At 47.6% G+C, this 21,184-nt stretch overlaps 2 protein-coding genes across 3 annotated transcripts in view; both read right to left on the reverse strand.

The window, feature by feature from the left end:
• Window positions 1-846: 846 nt before the first annotated feature.
• On the reverse strand, window positions 847-1,643 carry LOC308511555 (small kinetochore-associated protein-like; the record flags this gene model as incomplete). The annotated part of the gene is given in 2 exon segments (XM_081081572.1): window positions 847-1,382; window positions 1,385-1,643. Coding segments are annotated over 2 exon segments (795 nt in total).
• A 9,153-nt stretch (window positions 1,644-10,796) lies between these two features.
• Window positions 10,797-21,184, reverse strand: part of ARHGEF7 (Rho guanine nucleotide exchange factor 7) — a 132,175-nt gene continuing 121,787 nt past the window's right edge. The window contains exons 20-22 of one of the 2 annotated variants that reach the window (XM_081085158.1): window positions 15,260-15,359; window positions 14,097-14,151; window positions 10,797-12,219 (exon numbers count right to left, since the gene is read on the reverse strand). In XM_081085158.1, coding sequence (XP_080941284.1) covers window positions 12,097-12,219; window positions 14,097-14,151; window positions 15,260-15,359 — 278 coding nt within the window. In that variant the 3' untranslated portion in view covers window positions 10,797-12,096. The remainder of the gene's footprint in view (window positions 12,220-14,096; window positions 14,152-15,259; window positions 15,360-21,184) is intronic. The other variant, XM_081085159.1, reaches the window with a different exon arrangement.

Here is a 21,184-nt window from a genome sequence, read left to right on the forward strand (position 1 = left end):
CTCTTGGGTACATATCGAGGATTCTATGTACAATTTGAAAGTAGAATTAAGAAGACAACTCCATTTACAATAACATTAGGGATGCTGGAATCTTCCGAAGGTAGAGGGCGGGATTAATAAGGAGATGTGTTCCCAAGTTATCTAATTCAAGATCTAAAGAAAACTTGTCGTCAGAAAACCCTCCCAGCTGTAAATGGCATTCATTGTGACCTCTCATCTGCCACTTTTTTTTTTTTTTGCAATCTGAAGTTACAGAAATATTTATTTTAAAATTAGCACTTTATATATATACATATAAAAAACACAGAAGTGACTTAGATTAAAAGCTCCAAAGTGTATTGTTTCAGTTGGTGTTATTGCTATCTATACCTTCACCCCATTTATTAAGCCATTTCAAGCGACTTTAAGTTCCCATGTGTCCAAATTAGAGGGCCTGCATGGCTCCTCAGTGGCGTTTCCTGTGGAGACCTGTGCCCCATGGTACGATTCAGGGTTTCTCCTGCACATCTGAATGTGACCTTTTGGATCCTCTGGCTGTGGCTGGTTTGGTCTCCTGTTTCTAACAGTGGGTCGCTTTGCTGCCCAGGAGTTGATCCAAGCGTCCAGATTCCCTTCTTGTAGACCTCAATTATGTACATGTGAAGTTCAGAGAGCTGGCCAATCTGACGAGTGAGAACACTTTCTTAAAGGAAGAACTGCCATTCCAGCATTAACTATCCTTAATCCTACTGCACAAACTGGTTTCATTCTTGGAATGGTGAAGATCACGGCCAAGAAGCAGATGTCCTTAGTGGCTTCCTCCAAAAGTTAATCCACAAGAGAGAGCCTCTGGCCACTTGCTTTTTATCACATTTCTAATAGCTGCTCCATTTCCTCAAGGGCTGCTGTGAAATCATTTACTTGGCTGTTACATAGGGTCTGCTGCTCTAGGAACCGGGCCCTCCCTTCTTCTTTCATCTTCAACTTTACTTTTAAGGCCTGTAACTCCTCCATCTGCTTTTTTGCTGTTTCGTTAAAAAGCTTCAATTCATCTTGCCAAGTTTCTAACAGCAACATCGAGTCCATGTGATCCGGGTTGGATTCTTGCTGTGATCCCAGGGTTTTACTGTCTGGGTTGAGGCCCTTGCTCTCCCAAATCGCCAAACTGTTGTCCTGAAACTTCTGCAGCAGCTCCACCTTCTCAGTCAGGTCCTTCAGTTTTCCCTGAGTTTCAGTCAACTTCTGGTGTGACTGCCTGTTGACGGCCTCTAAGATCTGGTTCTTATCCTTGAGCTCTTCCTCTGACTTCTGCTTCCTCAATGGCCTGTAGCTCTTTTTGATGTTCCTCTTGATGGCAATATCTGCAGCTTTCCCCTGCCCATTCCCTCGTCTCGGTTTGATGCCTTCATTACATCGTTTTCTGAAACTCCTGGATGAAGAGATCTGGAAGCATCGACTTCTTTAGACTTCACAGGTAATAAGCTCTTAGAAGTGGCTCGAGTTTGTGTGTCGGCGAGCGGGCTGCCACTCAGCACGGAGGGGGGCTGCAGGGTGTGCACTGTCTTAGCCACGTTGGTCATGGTCGCGGGGTGGCAACGCTTGGCCCCAGGTGCCTGCTGCTCCCGCCCGCAGTCCTCGTTCCTCCGACTCAAAAGGTCCTCCATGGAAACTGCCACGCTGCCGGCCGGGTCTGCCACCGGGGTTTCAAAATTATCTGCCACTTTTTGAGAAGCCAAATGTCCCTTTCTTTTGCCCTAAGTGCCAAATCTTTACCATTTAGACAGATGCTCTCCCTTTGGGTGAGCCAAGATCCTGCCAATACATTAGCTTCTTGAGTCATCTTATCCAGAATATCACTTACTTCTTAAAAGAGCTGGCTTAGAGCTGTGGGTCATGGGACCAGGCAGCCCTGTGGGCCAAGAGTTGGGAACACTCAGGGGTCACCAGTGTGTCTGACTTCCTAAGTCTGACTGTGTCCTGGGATGAGAAGGCAGACACGCTGTCTTGCCTCAAGGGGCTCAGTTGGATTGGACTCAGAGGAGAAAGAAGAGAAAAGAAGAGATCCTCCCAAGCCACAGCACAAGGTCACCTGTGTCCACTTCGGGGGGTGAGGACAGGAGAGCAGCCTAGGACAAGGAGGGGCATCAGAGCTGTTAAGTGTCCCCGCCAGCGGCCAGCTTTTCATATCTGTGGGCACTTTCCTCCTCTGTGGTGAGGGCTTATGTAGGCTGCCCTGGCCCACCGACTTGTTTAATCTCCTTCCAAACAGTCCTGGAGCCCATTCACCCTCATTTCTGAAAGGGCCACAAGGGCAAGAAAACCCATCAACCATCAAGAGGCACAAAGACCTCTGGAATTTCTCTAAAGTGTGAGAAAATATACAGAAAGGATATTTAAAGCAGCTTCCCTTCTGGGCCAGGCATCTAGTTTATATCCTCCGCTGCACCCCCCCCACCCTCCCACTCCCCCACCCCCCCAACCCTCCAACCCCCACCCCACCCACCCCACACCCTACCCTCTGAGCACGGGCTCACCCAGAGCCTCCCCTGGTGGGTTGGCAGGAAGCAGCCCTGTTCTGAGGATGGCGCTCTCCTCAGATCCCACAGCCCCCACCCCAGGAGTCCCTGCGGGCCCTACCTCCCCAGGCACAGCCCAGACTGCCCGGGAGCAGATCTTAGTGCCAGGGCTGTGGTTTTATTCTGATTAGGATGAAACCGAGAGACCTCCCCCAGCCCCTCCCACTCTCCCCAGCATAGGGGTCCTCAGTCATCCTCAGGGTCCCAGCTACAATCTACAGCTCCCGCCTGGTCAGGTCTTGCCTTTTGCATGGTCAGCAGCCAGCCCCGCCCCCAACCAGGTGCTTTTGTAGTACTGAGTCCCCACCTCCAGCAGTTACACCCCCAGAATGACCCAGGTCTCCCAGGAAGGAGGCTCTCGGTCAGTCTTCTTCCACAGCAAGTCTACCCACCTGGGAGGGGACTTTCCTGGGTGGCCTCAGTCCCAGTCCCAGACCCTCACAGCCCTCTGCTCCCACCACTGCAGAGATGTGACCAGGACAATGCGAGAGGCCTGTCCAGGGACAGAGATCCGGGAGGGAAGGCAGGCCCGCCCTGGGACTCCATAGCTTTGTCCACCGGGGTGGGCCCGGCCCGGATACTTACTGGAAATTGACTTTTCATTGCAGACACCTCTGTGAAAGCAGCGCCCGAGTCCCTTGCACTGATCTCTGCTGATGTCGTGGCTGCATATGTGGTCCAGAGGAATGTCGCACACTGCAGAGCAGACACAGACCCGCTATCGCCCCGGACACAGCCACCCCCGTCATTCTCAACACCGCCGGGCTTGGCAGGGAAACTCGGGGGTGCATGTGGTGGGTTTTTAATTATGCATCATAGAAATCTCACTTTGAAACTAAGATCTGGAATATATGGGGAGCTGAACAAAATAATGCCAAGTTAATGACACAGAATAATGCAGGGGCCTGTAATGATGAAGGAGATAATACATCTCCGAGGAGTGGAGCGCTCGCCTCGCCAGGCTCGGCGCTCTAGCTCTACAAAGAAAGCGGGGAACAAAGACCTCACACAATGGATATTCGGGAGTTCAGGTTATAATGTGTAATTAATTCACTTGCAAGCAGACAGTGAATTAAAATGATCACTATGGGCTGAGCATTAGTTCAGAATTTAAAAGTTGAATCAAAAGGACAAAGTTTAATGCCAGTTCTGACCAAAAAGAGAAAAAAAGATAATGAATGTGCCATACACCGCAGGGGTAAGTGGCCGCTTCAGCAGAGCTCACCTGCCCAACCTTCAGCTTTGAGGACCTGTGGTTCCCTAACTGGCAGCAGCAGCGTCTGCCTGATGGGGGGGCGGGGTCTGTCACTAGGGGGAGGGGAGGTGGGGAGCCCGCCCACCTCCTGACTCTCCGATGAATTTTCCTAAGGGTTCATTTAAACCAGTGGTCGGCAAACTGTGGCTTGCGAGCCACATGCGGCTCTTTGGCCCCCTTGAGTGTGGCACGAAGTTTCAATCGCGCTGTACGTGCGCGCCCACACGTGGTCTTTTGTGGAAGAGCCACACTCAAGGGGCCGCAGTTTGCTGACCACTGATTTAGACTTTCAGACTAAAGGGTTCCAGAGAAACCGCCGTCTCTCATGCTTTTCCCTCTCCTTCCCTAGACACCCCCGACTCCGAGTGTGACAAATTCTGTCGCCATGGCTGCCCACGCCCGCCAGGGATGCAATGGAACAGTGATGGCCTCTGAATGCCACTGCAGCCCTCGGAGCCCACAGATGGACTCTGGCAGAGTTGGAGGATGTGAGACATCCTGGCTCTCTCCTAAAGCTGGGTCCTGGTCGCCAGTGACCGGGAGGGGCAGAGGGGCCTGTCCTTGGCACAGCTGGACTAGAGGGGCTCCCAGGCTGGTCCAGGAGGCCGTGGCATGCGGGCTCTCCAGGGGTCCTGTGGTCACTGAGCTCTCAGTCGCTCTGCAGAGAGGCTGTCAGGTTAGTGGACGGGGAGCTGTGCTGGGCTTTGCTCCCAGTGTGGTCTGGGCTGCAGGGAGCCCACCGAAGGCCCTCAGGGCGGTCATGATGGTCTCAGGGACACAGTGAGGGGAGCGCCACCATGCCATGCCAGCCTGTGGCCCCCACAGAGGTCAGACGGCTGGCTGCTGCTGACAGTCGTCAACCTCATCCAGAAAGATCCCGAGACTCCAGGCCACACAGCTGGCGGGCAGAGCTGGGACCTATCTCCACCACGCCTCTGTCCCCCCTCACGACTCCGTCCCCACCTCACGCCTCCATCCCCACCTCACGCCTCCGTCCCCACCTCCCCCCATGGCCATGGGTTCCCAGACCTGCTCCAGGTGACAGTGGGTGTTTACTGCAGCAGACACATGGGCGAGAAAATATGCATTGTCCCCTCGGCCTGGGACGTTGCTCAGCCGACTGAGCCTCAGCCGCCAGGGCTGACTGTTCTCTTTAATATCACCACACAGGTGAGACAGTCTTGGCACCGATTTCCCATTTGGCTGCCTTGATGGGCTGTTTTGGAAGAGCCGCTGGTCCCCCACCCCCAGCTTCGTGGCAGCTGTCTCCCCATCGCATCTGGGACCCCCGTGGGTCTCCCTGCCCCTCCCGCCCCCTCCCCAGCACTGTTTCGCTTGCTGGGACCTCCCGGGACGTCTCAGTGTATTTCTTCACAGTCCCCGCATAGCAGGGTCTCATGTCTCCAGCCCTGGCCACCCCGGGAACCTCCCTGGTCAGTCCCTTTGCCAAGCCAACAAACAAAAACTAAAGAGGAAAACCAAATTGCCTTTCCTTCTGCTTTTCTTTTTGTTCATTACTATAGTCGTGCATGAAGAAAAACTTAGGTGACACGTCCCTCTTCTCCCTCAAGCTCCAGTGGTCTCACTTCTAGAAATTTCCTCCATGTGGTTTTAAGCAACTGCAACCACACTATATATACACGCTAGCCACGTGCCCTGGAGAAAGCCACATTTACAGTTTCCTTCAACACCCAGGCACCTGTGTCCAACTTTGCACCCTGGGCACCCAGGATGGGCACGGGGAAAGGTGAACTTAACTGTTAAGAAATATTTTTTCTTTAAAAAAAAAAATCACTCTTGCCATAAAAGTTATGAAGTAGCTGAAGTATATGTTTGGCATGTCATATGAAAACATCTTTAATCCTCTAACCCCTTGTGAAATAGTTAAAAATATTTCTTATGCTGAAAACCTCAGGTTTGGGGTTTTTTGCAATGAAATTTTTAAAAAATGAAGACTTCACAGTATTTTCCTACATTATTTAAAAAAAAACAAAACAAGTTTCTTTGCCTTCCCTTCTCAGCCTGGTGCTAGTCATCTACACCTTGGGTTGAAATAGGCTCCTTGAAGGTTCCCTTCTCCTTACCTGCAAAACTCCTCAGGAAATGCGGGTGGGCCTTTTTGAGTTCTGGCATATATCTCATTGTGGCAGTTGAAGGACGGGTGAGGGCTCAAGGGAACCTAGGAAAGAGAGAAATTAGCACAAGCCAGACCTTGAGGCAGCCAGGCTGCGTGAGTCTGGTCTCACCTGTCCGTCATGTCCCCAGCTGAGCCCCCAGCCACAGGTCTCCCAGTTACACTCCAAGCAGACTTCAGAATCAAACAGGAAGCTGGCCACCTCCTCCCTCCTGCTGCCACTGATGAGCAGAGTGTAGAGTGAGTGGCTGGGCCACCCCACCTGCTGTGATGTCACAGAGCCCCGTGACACCACACAGAGGGCAGGGCTGTGACGCTGGCCACTATAGGGCAGACAGGATGCTTACAGTGCGGAGGAGGGTGGGAGAGCCTTAAGGGGGGCAGGCATGGCATCAAAAACCCTGCCTTCAGCCCAGCCGATGTGGCTCAGTGGTTGAATGTCAACCTATGAACCAGGAGGTCACAGTTTGATTCCCGGTCAGGGCACCTGCCTGGGTTGTGGGTTTGATCCCCAGTTGGGGGAGTGGGGGGGGGGGGGGAGTGCAGGATACAGCTGATCAATCAGTGATTCCCTCTCATCAGTGATGCTTCTATCTCTTTCACCCTCTCCCTTCCCCTCTGAAATCAATGAAAATATATTAAAAATAAACAACAACAAAAATAAACACCTGGCCCTCCTCCAGACCCTAGTCAGCCTGTTCCTATGGGACACCCACCCCTATTCCTATGGGAAACCAGGCCCTGCTTCGGAACCAGTGTTTGAGTCCTGCCACTCCCGTCCTCACTCCATGGTCTCCTTCTTAGAGAGCCCACTTCTGCTGGCACTGCTGGGACGCAACCATGAGCGAAACAGACAAAAGTGGCCACCCTCAGGGAGCGAATTCCATGGAGGGAGACAGCACAGACATGCAGGTCAGACACGCGCTGTGAGAACAGGAAAGCAGAGCACACCAGTGAGGCCATGTCATGGCGAGCAGGCGGCCTCTGAATTTGACGGCATCTGAGCAGGTTTAGAAGGGGAAGCACTATGAGGGCATCCAGGAAGCTCATGCAAGTCTGAAAGGAGCAGGTGCAAAGGCCCTGGGGTGAGGCAGGCCTCGTGAAGCTGAGAACCCGGGAGCCAGGGCGGTTTGATTGAAGACAGAGATGGCACTGCGACTGAGTCACAAGCAAGGGTGTAGGTTACTATTCGAGCTTCAGCCTTCACTAAGGGAAATGGCGCTAGGTCTGGATTCTGCGCAGGTGGGAAACTGGATTACATCTCTCAGGCTGTGCTGAAAATAGTAAGGAGGCAAGAGTGAACATGGGGAACGATGTAATCATCTGGGAGTAAAATAAGGGTGGGACCGGGAGTCACTGGTTGAATGTTTTTTTGTGTCATTTTAGAGTCCATGAGATGGGCTGGCAGATCTGTGAGCGGGAACAGGGCTGTGATGAGCCCAAGGATTCTGCCTGGGAGGCTGGAAGGTGGCCGCCACATGGAAGATGGGCATGGGAAGCCAGGTGGCGCGGCCGAGCAGAGGCTGCGTCTGTGTGTCCAGTTGGGGCTGCGGTCCTGGGGGGGGGGGGGGCATGCGCAGTGGGCAGCTGAATCCGAGTGCCATCAGCATGTGGGGAGCATCCAGTGGAGCCTGCGCTGGAGGGGCACCTGGGCTGGCGGGGACAGAGCCTGCCAATTGGAAGACGCAGCTGGGAGTCCAGGTGGTGGGGGGCACAGGTGGCGTGGTGTTGAGACGGGGGAAAAAAGCGTTCACCTTCGGGAAGAACACATGGTCCTGCACCAAGGCGGTGAGACAGCGCGGCAGGGAGTGTCGTCAGGAGTGGCAGCCCCCGGGGAGCAGGCCTGGCTGCTGGCTGGCTGTGGCATTGACCAGGCTGCTGGGGCGAGGAGATGTGAGGACAGGAGAGGAAGGACTCGTGGGAGCGGCTGCAGAGGGAGGAGGAGAAATTACCCAGCCTCTCTTACTGTCCAACCATCCCAGTGGCTGCACCCTCTCAGGTTCCCAAATGGAGGCAGTGGGGTTCCCCTCCTGGGAATTTGAACCTCCAGCCAACTCAAACCCCGGCTCATGTTCAGGTTCATGTCTCATCAAACTTCGGGAGTTCATGGAGACAGTGAGTCAAGTGTGGTCATTTAAGGCTGGGCTTCGCACGGGAGCTGAGAAAGCCCTCGGGTGGGAGGCCGATGCTCAGAACAGGCTTCCAGAAAGAGGCAAGAGCGACCCTGAGTTGCCAAAGGGTTTATTCAAGTGAAGACAGACATGGCAGCTAGGGGGCTTGCCCGGGCACAAGGGCAGGCAGCCTGGGGGGAGGGGGGGAGGCCGCTGCAGGGGCCTGAGAGAAAAGGAAAAGGTGCCTCCCCCTCCACCAGCAGGATCCACGGGGGCCACAGGACAAGGAGATGCCACTTCATACCCCCACCTGGGGGCCAAGACCTGCAGACCACCACTGTTTGGGGAGACACCCCACCCCAGGCCTGGCAGGGTGACAGCCAGTACTGCCTGAAGCCGCTGTCCACTCTGACCAGCGGCCAGGCCCCTGAGGACGGGGCTTACAGTCCACAGGAGGGGGAGCCAGTGTGGCGGGGCCTCGTCTCTCCCTGTATTAGCCTGGAGTCCTATTCCCATGATAACCAGCGACTGCATTTACCCACCTCATTTCAGCTAGAAGCAGAACATTTGCTGTTGTGGGCTGTGCCGTCCTCCCATGGAAAAATGTAGGCGTTGCTGTGGGTTTTCTGAAATAGAAGTACCCTTGGGGTCCCTTACAACCTTTATTCGTTACACCATAATGGGGTTTAAATGACCACCTGTAGCAACCGTCGGCCTCAGGCTCACTTGAGAGGTGAGTGAGTCCACTTTCCCTACTGTTACAAGCTGAATCGTGTGTGTCCCCCACAAAAAAAGATCTGTTGAAGTCCTGATCCCCAGGACCTGTGCTCATGACCTGATGTGGAAATAGGGTCTCTGCAGACACAATCAGGTCAGGATGAGGTCACACTCAGGGTGGGAGGGAAGAACTTCCTACACTCCCAGCTTGCCGGTGCTGTTTTCTTCCCTGTCTCCCAGCCCTCTCAGCTGGCCAGGGAGGCCTGCGTGGAGAGTGTCGGGAAAGGGCAAGGCTTGTAGCGGACAAGTAACTTTCTGCTGTCAGGCCCTTCCTGCAAGGGCCTCACAGACATCTTGAAAAATGATGTCACTTGTTCAACCCCCCAACATGGCTTAGAGCAGTGGTTCTCAACCTTGGCTGCACATTAGAATCACCTGGGAATCTTTTTAAAATCCTGATTTCTGGGCCTCATCCTCCAGAAATTCTGTTTCTTTGTCACTAATGTTGCGGCCCCACCCCACAACAAAGAAACAGAATTTCCAGAGGATGAGGTCCAGAAATCAGGATTTTAAAAAGATTCCCAGGTGATTCTAATGTGCAGCCAAGGTTGAGAACCACTGGTTTAGAGCATCTCCCAGGATGAGTCATTATTCTTGGCAGACCAAGTGGAGGCCGTACCTAACAGTGTCAGTTCCATTGCCTAATCTTGTATCTTCAAATACTCCCAAACCCTAGATTTTAAAGGCAAACTGATATTTTCCAGTGTCCAAAACTCACCCCAGAATTAAAAAATATAAAAGTCAAAATAAAGTGTAAATGTAACTTTACACACACACACAAACACATCCTCGAAAATAAAGTGACATCTTTGTAACATAAGAAAAAATAATCAGTTTAATCATTACAACAACATAGTATGAGTAGTCAGCGCCAGACAGTCGGTGGCATTTGCGCGGTGTCCCCGGGGCTGTAAACGCGGCCTCTGCGTCCTGGAGAAAGAAGTGGAGGGCAGCAGGAGTCCGCCAGAGCCGGAGGTCTCCGGGGCCCGGGCCCTGGCGCACGTGGACAGGCACACTCTGCAGAGCACAGTGGGCAGAGCTTCCGATGCCACACGTCAGTGTCGTGTGGAAATAAAAGTGCTTCACATCTCAGGATAGGAATGGCTTCGTCTCCTCATCCAAGAAAGGTGAGAGCAGAGAAGTAACCCTCAGAGTCAACCGCGCGCCTTTCTACCATCATCATCCACTCCCAACCTCTCAGGAGTCACCCGGAGAGACGTGTGCAGTCTGTTTATAAGAGGGCAGGTCTGTAGAATTGCTATGATGCATTTTCTCTGCTCCCTAAAAAGTTTAGTACAATATTGGATCCTGGGGAAGAAAGGTAATGCATTACACGGGCACCTCAACCATCACCCCGCCGGGGCAAGGGGAGGGACAGGAAAACACAAGTTCTCACTTGTCGCTTTAGCAACAGTTAAGGCAGGTGCTGTAGGAGACCCGTCTGGGATGCTGGCTGCAACATCGCTCATCACTAAGTGGTGGAGGGATCAGGTGCTGAATGTTGTTCCTGAGTTAAAATTTGCTTAAGACAGCAAACTTCAGTACACTCAAATGTAATTGTTTTTCACCGCAATGTCTTATGCATCACCAAAAAAATACTACTGTAAAAAAAAAAAAATGACACCATTTTCTAGTCCTAGCACTCATGAATGCTAAGTAGAGAAAGTTGGCAATTCTAGTTGAAAGGTCAAGTGTGGGCAGGTCAATGCTGGGCCCCACACACCTGCTGAGCTTGCAGCGGGAGGGCCAGCTCCAGGACCACCCCCCAGGGAGATGGGCGGGCACAGGGACTAATCAGCAAGGGCATGGAAACAGAACCATGGACAACCAGAAAACCAACTAGTTCCAAAGATGCCCAGTCCATAGGCATCAAAGATTAAAGGGTCACTTGACCAATAAATAGGTTGCAAATCAAAGGTCACATCTGAGGCCAAAAAGGTATTTCTGAGCAGTCTCTAATGCACAGTGCTGCAATTCTGCTTCTTAACAATGTAACACTTGTTCTATGAAGAAGTCATCTCACTAAAACAACCTCTTAGAAGAGGGAAACGGAAAGCACAGACCCTGTGATATCGCCGATCCTATCTCCACGGCAGGACAAGCTAGGCTCCAAGGCTGTTCCTGCCGGCTGCGAGGCTTCTAGAGCCCTGGCCCAGGGCTGCGGAGCCAGATTGGGGCCCACTTCCTCCTTTGTCTGCTCTGCAGTTTGGATACAGGGAGGGAATGGACCCACATTTAAACTTTCATTATTTAGGTGGGATTTAAGGTGGATATTGCTTATTCTTCTTTCCCAGTGAGCTCTGCAGTAATGCTTGCTGCCCTGACAGTGAAGCAGAGCTCAGGGTTGACGCTGGCTGACACAGGAATCCTACCCATAGCACCACCTCGCTTCGTCTTCCCTTCCCGGCCGCAGTGATGTGTAACAACACATTCTATTTACAGACTCTAGTGAAGCGCTCTCTTTTGAGGACAAAGCAGTGCACTTGGTCACATTATTGAACTAGCCTACATATACAAGTCTGTATGACCTCTCCAAGTGCAGTGGATACTCTGGTGACCACAGATCCACTCAAAGCAGACGAGAGGGTGCACCTGCAGCTGGACGCGGTGGCGTGAGTGGGACTTCCTGGGATTCATGGCTGAGGCCCAGACCCTCACTCAGCCAGAGCACGGCACTCAGAGACACCCACACCGGTGACTGCAATACTGCTTTAACAGAAGACTTTCAAATGGTATTCAAGTTGTCTCTGCAGCTATAAATAAGGTTAAGTTAGGTAGGCAACCAACATGGGAAGTATTTTCAGAGCACTATAGAAACCACAGCAGTGGAGAAGTCAGGCATCTACCACAGCCACGCGTCTCTGCTTTCCATGCGTGTGTGTGAACACAACTTCTAGGTCATGGGACCAGAAAGGTTAGTGGGAAGGAAGTTCTAGCAGGGGTATCAGATATAACAATCAGGGATAGGCATTCAAAACAGGATATTTACACGAAACATGTATATATAATATTTATATAGATTCAATAAAAGCCTGAAAGACCAGGGTTTGTAGTCAGTCACTGCACTTATTGCAAAATGAGGTAATTGAGATGTTAGCAGAGTAAGATTAATGCAGTTGCCCTCAGTGTCGATACCTCATGTCTGGACTCTTCAGGAACAATGTGTTTCTATTCGCCTGGCCTCCAGCTTTGTATGCACAGCCCTGCCCCAGGGTCCCAGCATAGTCTCCTAACTGGTCTTCAAGAAAGAACCATGGACGTTCCTTAGAGGTTGGTCTCGTCCCAGGAAGGGTCGTTCATGTTCTTTAAAACTTTCCTCACCAGCTTTTCCAAGTCTTTGCGGGCTCGCTGTTCTTCCTCCAGAGATTTCTTCATCTTCTTGTTATCCTGTCAACAAAGCAGACAGGACAGTCAGTGTGTTGGGCCCTGGAGAGGACTTCCTTCCCCCAGGAGGGCTGGGGTCTTGCCAATTGAAACTCTGTGCTGCAATGTGCCCTGTGCTGTGGGCATGGGTGTATTCGACAAGACTGCCCACATGCCTCAACAGACACTCGCGGCTCCTTATCGCACAGTTGCTCCTGGGACCAAGACCAATCACAGATGGAAAAACAGTTCTAATGTCACTGACAATTTAAGTTCCGATTACTGAAGGGGAGAATCGCTGTACGACATACCTTAAGAACATGGCTGGAAATAGCAAAAGGAACAACTTGCACACTCCCCACCCCCCTGCTCCTTTCACACCTGTAAAGATCTTACAGTTATGTCGGGATGGAAGTAACAGCAGCTGAATGAATACAGAGTGAGTGACTAAGCACCTACTACCGTACAGTTTGCACCTAATCATTCCTCCGCATGGAGAAGGTGCACACACAAAGATGCATCCCTTGCCAAGGGGACAGCACAAACCCGAAGCCCCTCAGAGGAAGACAAGTATTTGGAAGCTGCAGGGATGCTGCTGGGATGGCTGAGAGGCAGCTCAGAGCAGTGTCCCGTCCCAGCCCAGACCATGCTGAGCTCAGCTTCTCCCGAGCTCCGGCCTGTGAAGCAACACTTACTGCTCCCTCCTGAGACCAAAGCCATTTGTACAAATAATACATAGGGTGACCCAAAATATGTATACACACTTTGAATGATTACAAAGTCAGTGTTTATTAAGAGTTCATTTTCAATATTTTAAAAAAGCTACAGAAATGAATAACTTTTTTTTTTTTTTTTTTTTGTCAATGCCGTTCTGGTGCAGGCACTGCTGATAACGTGAAGCAATAGAATCGCAAACATCAAGAATCATTTTGTTCCGTATTTGTGCACCCGCAATCCGCTAACTGTTGCTGGGTTTGTACTGTAAACTTTATCTTTTATGTATCCCTGTAAAAAAGTCTACTGGATAAATTTTCTTTTGTTCAAAGCTTAGTCTGGCTTACAGTGGTTCTCAACCTTCCTAATGCCGCGACCCTTCAATACAGTTCCTCATGTTGTGATGACCCCCAACCATACAATTATTTTGGTTGCTACTTCGTAACTGTAATTTTGCTACTGTTATGAATCGTAATGTAAATATCTGATATGCAGGATGTATTTTCATCGTTACAAATTGAACATAATTAAAGCATAGTGATTAATCACAAAAACAATATGTAATTATATATGTGTTTTCTGATGGTCTTAGGCGACCCCTGTGAAAGGGTCGTTCAACCCCCAAAGGGGTTGCGACCCATAGGTTGAGAACCACTGACCTATTATTTCAAATTAGTTAAATTTGAAAAGGAGTGAAAATTGAGTTACCAGCTATTAAAGTTTGTATACATTTTTGGGAATTCCCTATGTCCCCCCAAAACCATATACATACTTATATACTTGGTCTAACAGACTTGTTGTTTTGGTTTCCTTGGAACAAAGACCATGTGTTACACTACAAAGTGGCAGAGAATAGTCACAGTAGGTAGTTAATAAAAGTTTTAACTAGATGGAGTTTTAGATATTTTAAATGATGAGGACATGCTTACAGAGAGGAATGGAGAGAGAGAGACAGACATTGACATGAGAGAGAAACATTGATCGGTTGCCTCCTGAATGTACCCCAACTGGGGAGCAAACCCACAACCTTTTGGTGTATGGGACACTCAACCAACTGAGCCACTCCAGAGGGCTCCTTTCTGTATTATTTTGCTTAAGGACATAGACTTCATTTTCAATATAGTGTTTTCCTCTTTTCCCCCCATTAAAAAAAAAAAAAAAAGGATTAAAAACTGATTATGACTCACCTGTCTTAATTCTTGGACTTCATCCTTCAATGCATAGACGGTATCAACAAGACTCCTAGAATAGAAAATAGAATGAACACCTGAACAAGGACAAGGGATGAAGAGGACAGAGAAGCAGATCATAACATGCCAGACGAAATAAACAGGGCTGCTCTACCCTCCTCTCTGAACACCTAAATTCATACACTTCAGAACAATCAGCCTCTTTCTCTGGGCAGGTAGAGCCTAGAGTCAATGTCAACTCCCACCTATGAGGACACAAAGCAGTAGTTTCTGAAGCCACACCCCAACCCTCCTGGAATTTTTCTGACTCCAATGCTCCACTCCTCCCTCCCCACACTCCCCCATCCTCCACACACACACCCTCTCATGCCCCCACCCCTCCACACACACAACCCATGGCTCCACCCCTCCACACACCCTCCCATGCCCCCCCCTCCACACACACACCTCCCATGCCCCCACCCCTCCACACACACACCCTCCCATGCCCCCACCCCTCCACACACACAACCTCCCATGCCCCCACCCCTCCACACACACACCCTCCCATGCCCCGACCCCTCCACACACACACCCTCCCATGCCCCCACCCCTCCACACACACACCCTCCCATGCCCCCCCCTCCACACACACACCTCCCATGCCCCCACCCCTCCACACACACACCCTCCCATGCCCCCGCCCCTCCACACACACACCCTCCCATGCCCCCACCCCTCCACACACACAACCTCCCATGCCCCCACCCCTCCACACACACAACCTCTCATGCCCCTATCCATACACACACACAACCCATGCCCCCACCCCTCCACACACACAACCTCTCATGCCCCTATCCATACACACACACAACCCATGGCTCCACCCCTCCACAAACCCTCCCATGCCCCCACCCCTCCATACACACACCCTCTCATGCCCCCAGCCCTCCACACACACACTCATGCCCCCACCCTTATACACACACACCCTCATGCCCCCACCCCTCCACACACACACACCCTCTCATGCCCCCAGCCCTCCACACACACACACACACACCCATGCCCCCAGCCCTACACACACACACACACACACACACACCCATGCCCTCCACAAACCACCCCCTTCCACACACACCCACATGCCTGCATTTTAATACTGGAATACATCTTACTTTTCTTCTATCACTGTCTGACCATTGCTTTTTGTTTCTTCAACTATAATTTTTTCTTCTTCTGGAAGCAAAACTTGTGGAGCAGATTCTTTACGTGAACCTATCATCATTAAAAAAAAAATACCCAAGGTGAATACCACAGCAAAGCTAAGAACAATTTCACTATATTAACACTATCTAAATATTAACATTAAATTCTAGGGACTATGCATCACATGAATTACTTTCTAGATAAAATAGGGAAGGGCAACTTTTACCAATTTTCTCCATCTCTGTCTACTGAACCCAGTTTTTTTTCATGCCTAAAGCATTACAGAAAAAAGGAAACAGCCTTTTTCTAATTTATTAAGCTTCCGTTTCTAAATCTGGATTACGGATCTGTTAAATCCAGAATTTTCCCGCAGGTAGTACGTTAAAGATTCTGCCCACAGTACTCTGGGTATTTTGGAATAAATATCCAAATCCATGAAACCTTAAGCTGTATTATTCCAGGAATCTTAAAAAGACATGTCAGACTATATAGTACATATACCCTGAGTGTTTGTAAATTTAAAAAACTGGCAATTAAAACATTTAACTCTACAGTGACAGTTAAAAATATAGCTATTATGGCATATGGCTTAGAAGTGGAATTTATTGTTTCTTTTATGAAAACTACTCTTCATTCCCTAGAAGTAAACCGTTCACCATGTCAGAGACAAGTTTATGGCACTTAACGAGCTCCCAACACAACCGCTGGCTCATGACAGTGTGTCTCCATACATGTTTGCCACAAAATAGGTACTTTAGAAATTAACTGAGAAACTCAAATATTTACTTTAAAATGTGAGAAAAAAGAGAATCAAATCTTATTTAAGGATACAGGAAGAAAATCTTAAAATAATATCAAAGGCTGTATAACACTATAACATACATCATTTGTATTTCTGAAAAATATCAAATGCAAATTGCGGAAGGATATGGTCTACAGAGAAACAAACACCTGCAAATGGTAATGTGACACACATTTCTCCATTAAAAAATACCTTTGATGTTGACATACGCTAATTACACAGCGTAACTTGCTTGATCTTATTTTTCTTGGTTTATCTTTGACTTGCCTTCCTAAAAGTTCATTGAATTATAAGAGGGCACTTATTGTACATATTTGTATCATGGGAATGTTCAGCATAACACCAATGTTTTCAGTTTCATTTTGAAGAACAGTTTCCACCAGTATGTAAGCTTTTACTGCTATGAATGGCACAAGATTAACAATTACTGTCAAAGCTCCATAGGAGGGCGCATAAAACATGACTGATGTCCAGAGAGTACCTCTGCCATTCCCACGGCAGCATGCCACAGGGAAGGGGACTCGGGGCCTTGGCCAAGCCTCCCGGCTGCAGCTGGACATCTGTAAAGCCTTCCTGCCCAGTCTCACAGCCGAGGAAAGGTACCAAATACAAGCCGCTGGGAAACCGCAACATCCAGAACAGGACAAAACTGAGATGCTGACATCCTTCTTTGTTACCTCAGGGGTAAGAAAATCACGCTCTATCTTACGTTCCACAGCAAAGCTTCTATACGTATCTTTTTTTTACACCAATAAAGGGAAGGGCCTTTATGTTCGCTGAGAATAACTTCAACGTTATAATCAAATGCAGTACTTAGAATGTTGTCACAAGCCTTACTTAATAAACTGGTATATAGAAGTATGTTTGTACATAGGTTTATCAAGTACCACTTCAAAGAGGACCCGCTGCTAGCGTTTTCGTGTTCCCACCATGCTGCAAATCCAGCAGACCTGGTCACTGTCAGGCAGAGGGAGGCGTGGCTTCACTCATACCCTGCTTTAGGGCCACAGACTCCCTTTTACACAGTGAGCTGCACAGCTGGAGAATTACTTGCCATGGCGAGTGGCGTGTCTTCTAGGCCTTTCTGGGTTAGTAGGGAAGGCTGTTTGGAAACCTGGGCTACTTGGGGAAATGCTGCTTAAGAAGGAAACTGGTATGTGAAACAAAGTACTGAGAAAGTACAGGGATACAAGCCAGCTCAAAAATTCTTAAGGCTGAGGAAAATCCGGTGCTTCTGATACAAATGTAAACGTTACCCATGTTTTTATAAGGAAGTTAATTCATGTGCTATTTTCCTAGAAAAAGAGAAAAAGATTCAGAAAGATTCAGATATGTAGAAAACAAATTTAATTTGCACTGTGAAGAGAAGCAAACTGATGACATAGGACAATTTAGAAGGCTCATAAATTTTCCAACGGGTATCTGCTTTGAGTCCAAACAGTTCTTGACTGAGTTAGTCAAATCAAAACAGTTATCAGTTGTTTACCTGTCACATTCAGTTCTGTAATACAACAGTCCTTCAAATGGATTAATGAGACAAGAGGTTAAAAATGTTTTTATACAACAGCACTTGAGGGAATATTAAATTCTACGCATAATTATTTTTACACCTTCTAGCTTCCTAGGCAAACTATTTACACTCTTTCCAGCATTAAAACGTTCAAATAACATAAGACAGAATCACAAGGGATATCCACTTTGTAAAGGGGCCAGACAGCAGTCGCTGTCCTGAAGAGGGGCTGGGACCATCTGCACTTGCACTCACACCCGTCAGTGGTAGTCCTCAATAAACTCAGGCTGCTCACTTAACCACTGAACCACATTCCATTACTGGTAAAATAGAAGAACAAAATTGACCGCCGCTGCAGAGTTGTCCTGAGGATTAACTTAAAAATTACATTTTATAAATCTCTCTTACCAGATGAAATCATAAAGATAAAAACTTTAAATTCCATCACGTAGCATAACTAAATCAGAGAAACTAAAATCTGTAGAACGGTTGTACATGCATGACATGGTTCTGATTTTTAAATACACTTAAAACACACAAGAAGAATGCAACTATATATTATAAAAATGTTAAGTTTGAACCCTGATCAGTGTGGTTCAATTGGTTGGGTGTCCTCCTGTGCATCAAAAGGTTGCCAGTTCAATCCCCAGTCAGGGTACATGCCCAGTTTGTGGGCTTAATTCCTGGTTGGGGGTGCGCAGGAGGCAGCCAATCTATGTCTACTCTCACATTGATGTTTCTCTCCCCCCACCCCCACTTCCTCCCTCTAAAAATAAATAAAAATATCTAAGACAGAAAAAAATGTTAAGTTTGCTATAGTCAGATGTACTAAGCTGCTATATTCCTGAAACATGCCAATGTAAAAAAAAAAAAAAAATGTCATTTATAGGTCTGATGATGAGCCAGGAGGTTTGTTAATGAAGATTACTTGTTTCCTGAACAGAAATCCATGGGAGGCTAATATTTTGCCTAGTTTCAATATAACATATTTTGCTAAAATAACTGAAAAAATGTTAGTATTTCAACAAAACAATAAAGGGATATTCTCCAGCCAGGTTTATAAGTAAGTTGACTATTTCTTTAAGAACAAAGTTTTAGAAAGTAAACAGATTTAACAAGTTACCTCCAAGATTACTGAAATATTTTCAGAGGTACTGCAGCATGTTTTGCCTGAACTACTTAGTTTGGAAAAACAATTTAACAGCAGAACCACCAAAAATGTTCTATTGCTTTATTTAAAATTCTCGAAAAGGTCTGAGACACAGATGAACAGGTTCATGATGGTTCCAGCATACTCAAACCTGTGTTTCCCAAAATCTGTATTTTACAGGTGATAATAGGGGTTTCCACAACACATCATCTTGGAAAATGTTGAATGCTACAGCCACTTCTTAGAGATTCACAAGGTACATGTAGCATTTTTAAGGTTTTCAGAAGGTTTGCAGTAAAAATGCCTGTTGGAGTTTAATTCAGCATTTCCTAAATTCGTCTGCGTGCTAAACATTTTTTCTTCAGCATCAATCTTTCCAGGTAACAATCTGAAGAGTGCTCGACTAGCCTAAAATCCTGTCTATAGATACATACACACAAATGCTGGTTGGTCTTGTAGTTGTTCAACAGGGGGTGAAGCTAAGGAAACAATAATGTATACTTAGCACCAATCAGCATTTACCAAACCTGAGGACTCCAAAGAGATCTGCACATGCTTGGGATCCAGCCGCCAATGGCTGCAAACAGGCAGTGACAGGTCCACACGGCCACCAGCAGGGGTCACTCTGCACCACACAGCTGGAGAGACAGTAGGCACTGGGGCCCCTGGAGGCAACTCAGAGGTGTAATCCAGAAGCTGAAGACACACTTAGAACACTGCTTCCTAAAACATTCAGAGAACCCCAAATGGGCCTTCATTTGAGAAACACCGATTGATCTGACACTTCCATTTTATAAACAGATGATTTGCCCAGGCAGCAGGAGTAAGTAGGACTCAAGCCCCAGCGCACAATCATCTCGGTTGTTAGACCACTACCTTGGTGCCTGATCTGACAACACAAATCCAGGGCATGAGCATGATATGTGTGTGTGTGTGTGTGTGTACACATGAGTGAGTCAGCCTCCACCAAAAGCCAAGAAACAGTTTATATAAAAAAATAAATAAATAACAAACATATCTGCCTAGCTAGCCAGCAGTCTAGTATGTTTGTAGCAAAACTCACTTCTTAAATTCATATTTCTAATATCTTCATCTACTTATACACAACCAAAAGTGAAATAACTTCCAGAATGAAGTAAAATATTACACTTTGGACTGGGCGGTATGGTCAGTGGTTGAGCATCAATCAGCCTACGAACCAGGTCACGTTTGATTCCAGGTCAGGGCACATGCCCGGGCTGTGAGCTCAATCCCCAGTAGGGGGCATGCAGGAGGCAGCCAATCAATGATTCTCATCATTGGTGTTTCTACCTCTCACCCTTCCTCTCTGAAATCAATAAAAAAATATTTTAAAAAATTATTATACTTTTAAAAATCTACTTCATAAAATTTCTCCAAAATGCCACTTTGTTATTTATGGCTATAAGACTCTATTTTTCTTAGGAAAAGAAATGTGAGGATTCTCTTTAGAGAATGATTTGCATTTGTTGATTGTTTGCACCTTGGCCTAGCCCCACAATGGCACGGGGACTTCTTTTCCTTTCATTTTGCTTTTCCTACTAAACTGGGCATGCACTTTAAAAAACAAAAATAAAAACTGACCTTAGTATAAAAAAGCATTAAAGTTGCGTTTTTTTTCTATTTATGCACACACACACACACACGCACACACACACAAAACACACAAAAATGAGATGCTCCATTCTTAAGACAAACTTCCCAGTGATTGAAAAATTAAAGAAAAATAGATGAAATAAAAATGTACAATGAGTGGCCCTGTATTGTTTAGAACATATTTAACCTAAGAAAGTGAGAGCTTCTCCATTAAGGCAGATAGAATGTGTTCTATTGCCTGGCCTTTCTTTGGAAGACAACGTTCATGAGAACAGCCAAATCATATTAAACTGCAAACTATGCTACTCCCCCCACCCCCATGTAACAAATATTAAAAGCCACAGGCTAGCAAATGCAAAATTTATTTCAACTGTACATAACAGACGTCTTTTTTTTTTTTTATAAAACAAACACTTCATTGCCATATGCAACCACAAACAATAACATGATACTGTACAATACAATGCAACATTCAGGTATACATCCAACTGAGTCTTCAAAGGGCAGTCACCCACTAAAAATGGCTTTCCCGTTCACAGATAAAAAGCACAATATATAAATTTCTCCCAGGTCTTATACCACTATATATACATTACTGTGTTTGGCAATTTTATGCAAAACACAATATAAGCTTATGTATTTGTGGCAAGTGTTAATTCAATGGGAACACCATTTAGGCCATTTGCAACAAGGCCTGGTAATGGCTTAACCCTACTTTCTAGTCCAGATTCTTCATCCTTTCATTATAATACTAGCTGTACACATAGATATTACAGAACTGTATAAGCATATAATACTATTTCAGCATGACTAAAGTT

This window comes from Myotis nattereri (assembly GCF_964212035.1).
Source record: "Myotis nattereri genome assembly, chromosome: 2".
NCBI classification, from domain to species: Eukaryota; Metazoa; Chordata; class Mammalia; order Chiroptera; family Vespertilionidae; genus Myotis; species Myotis nattereri.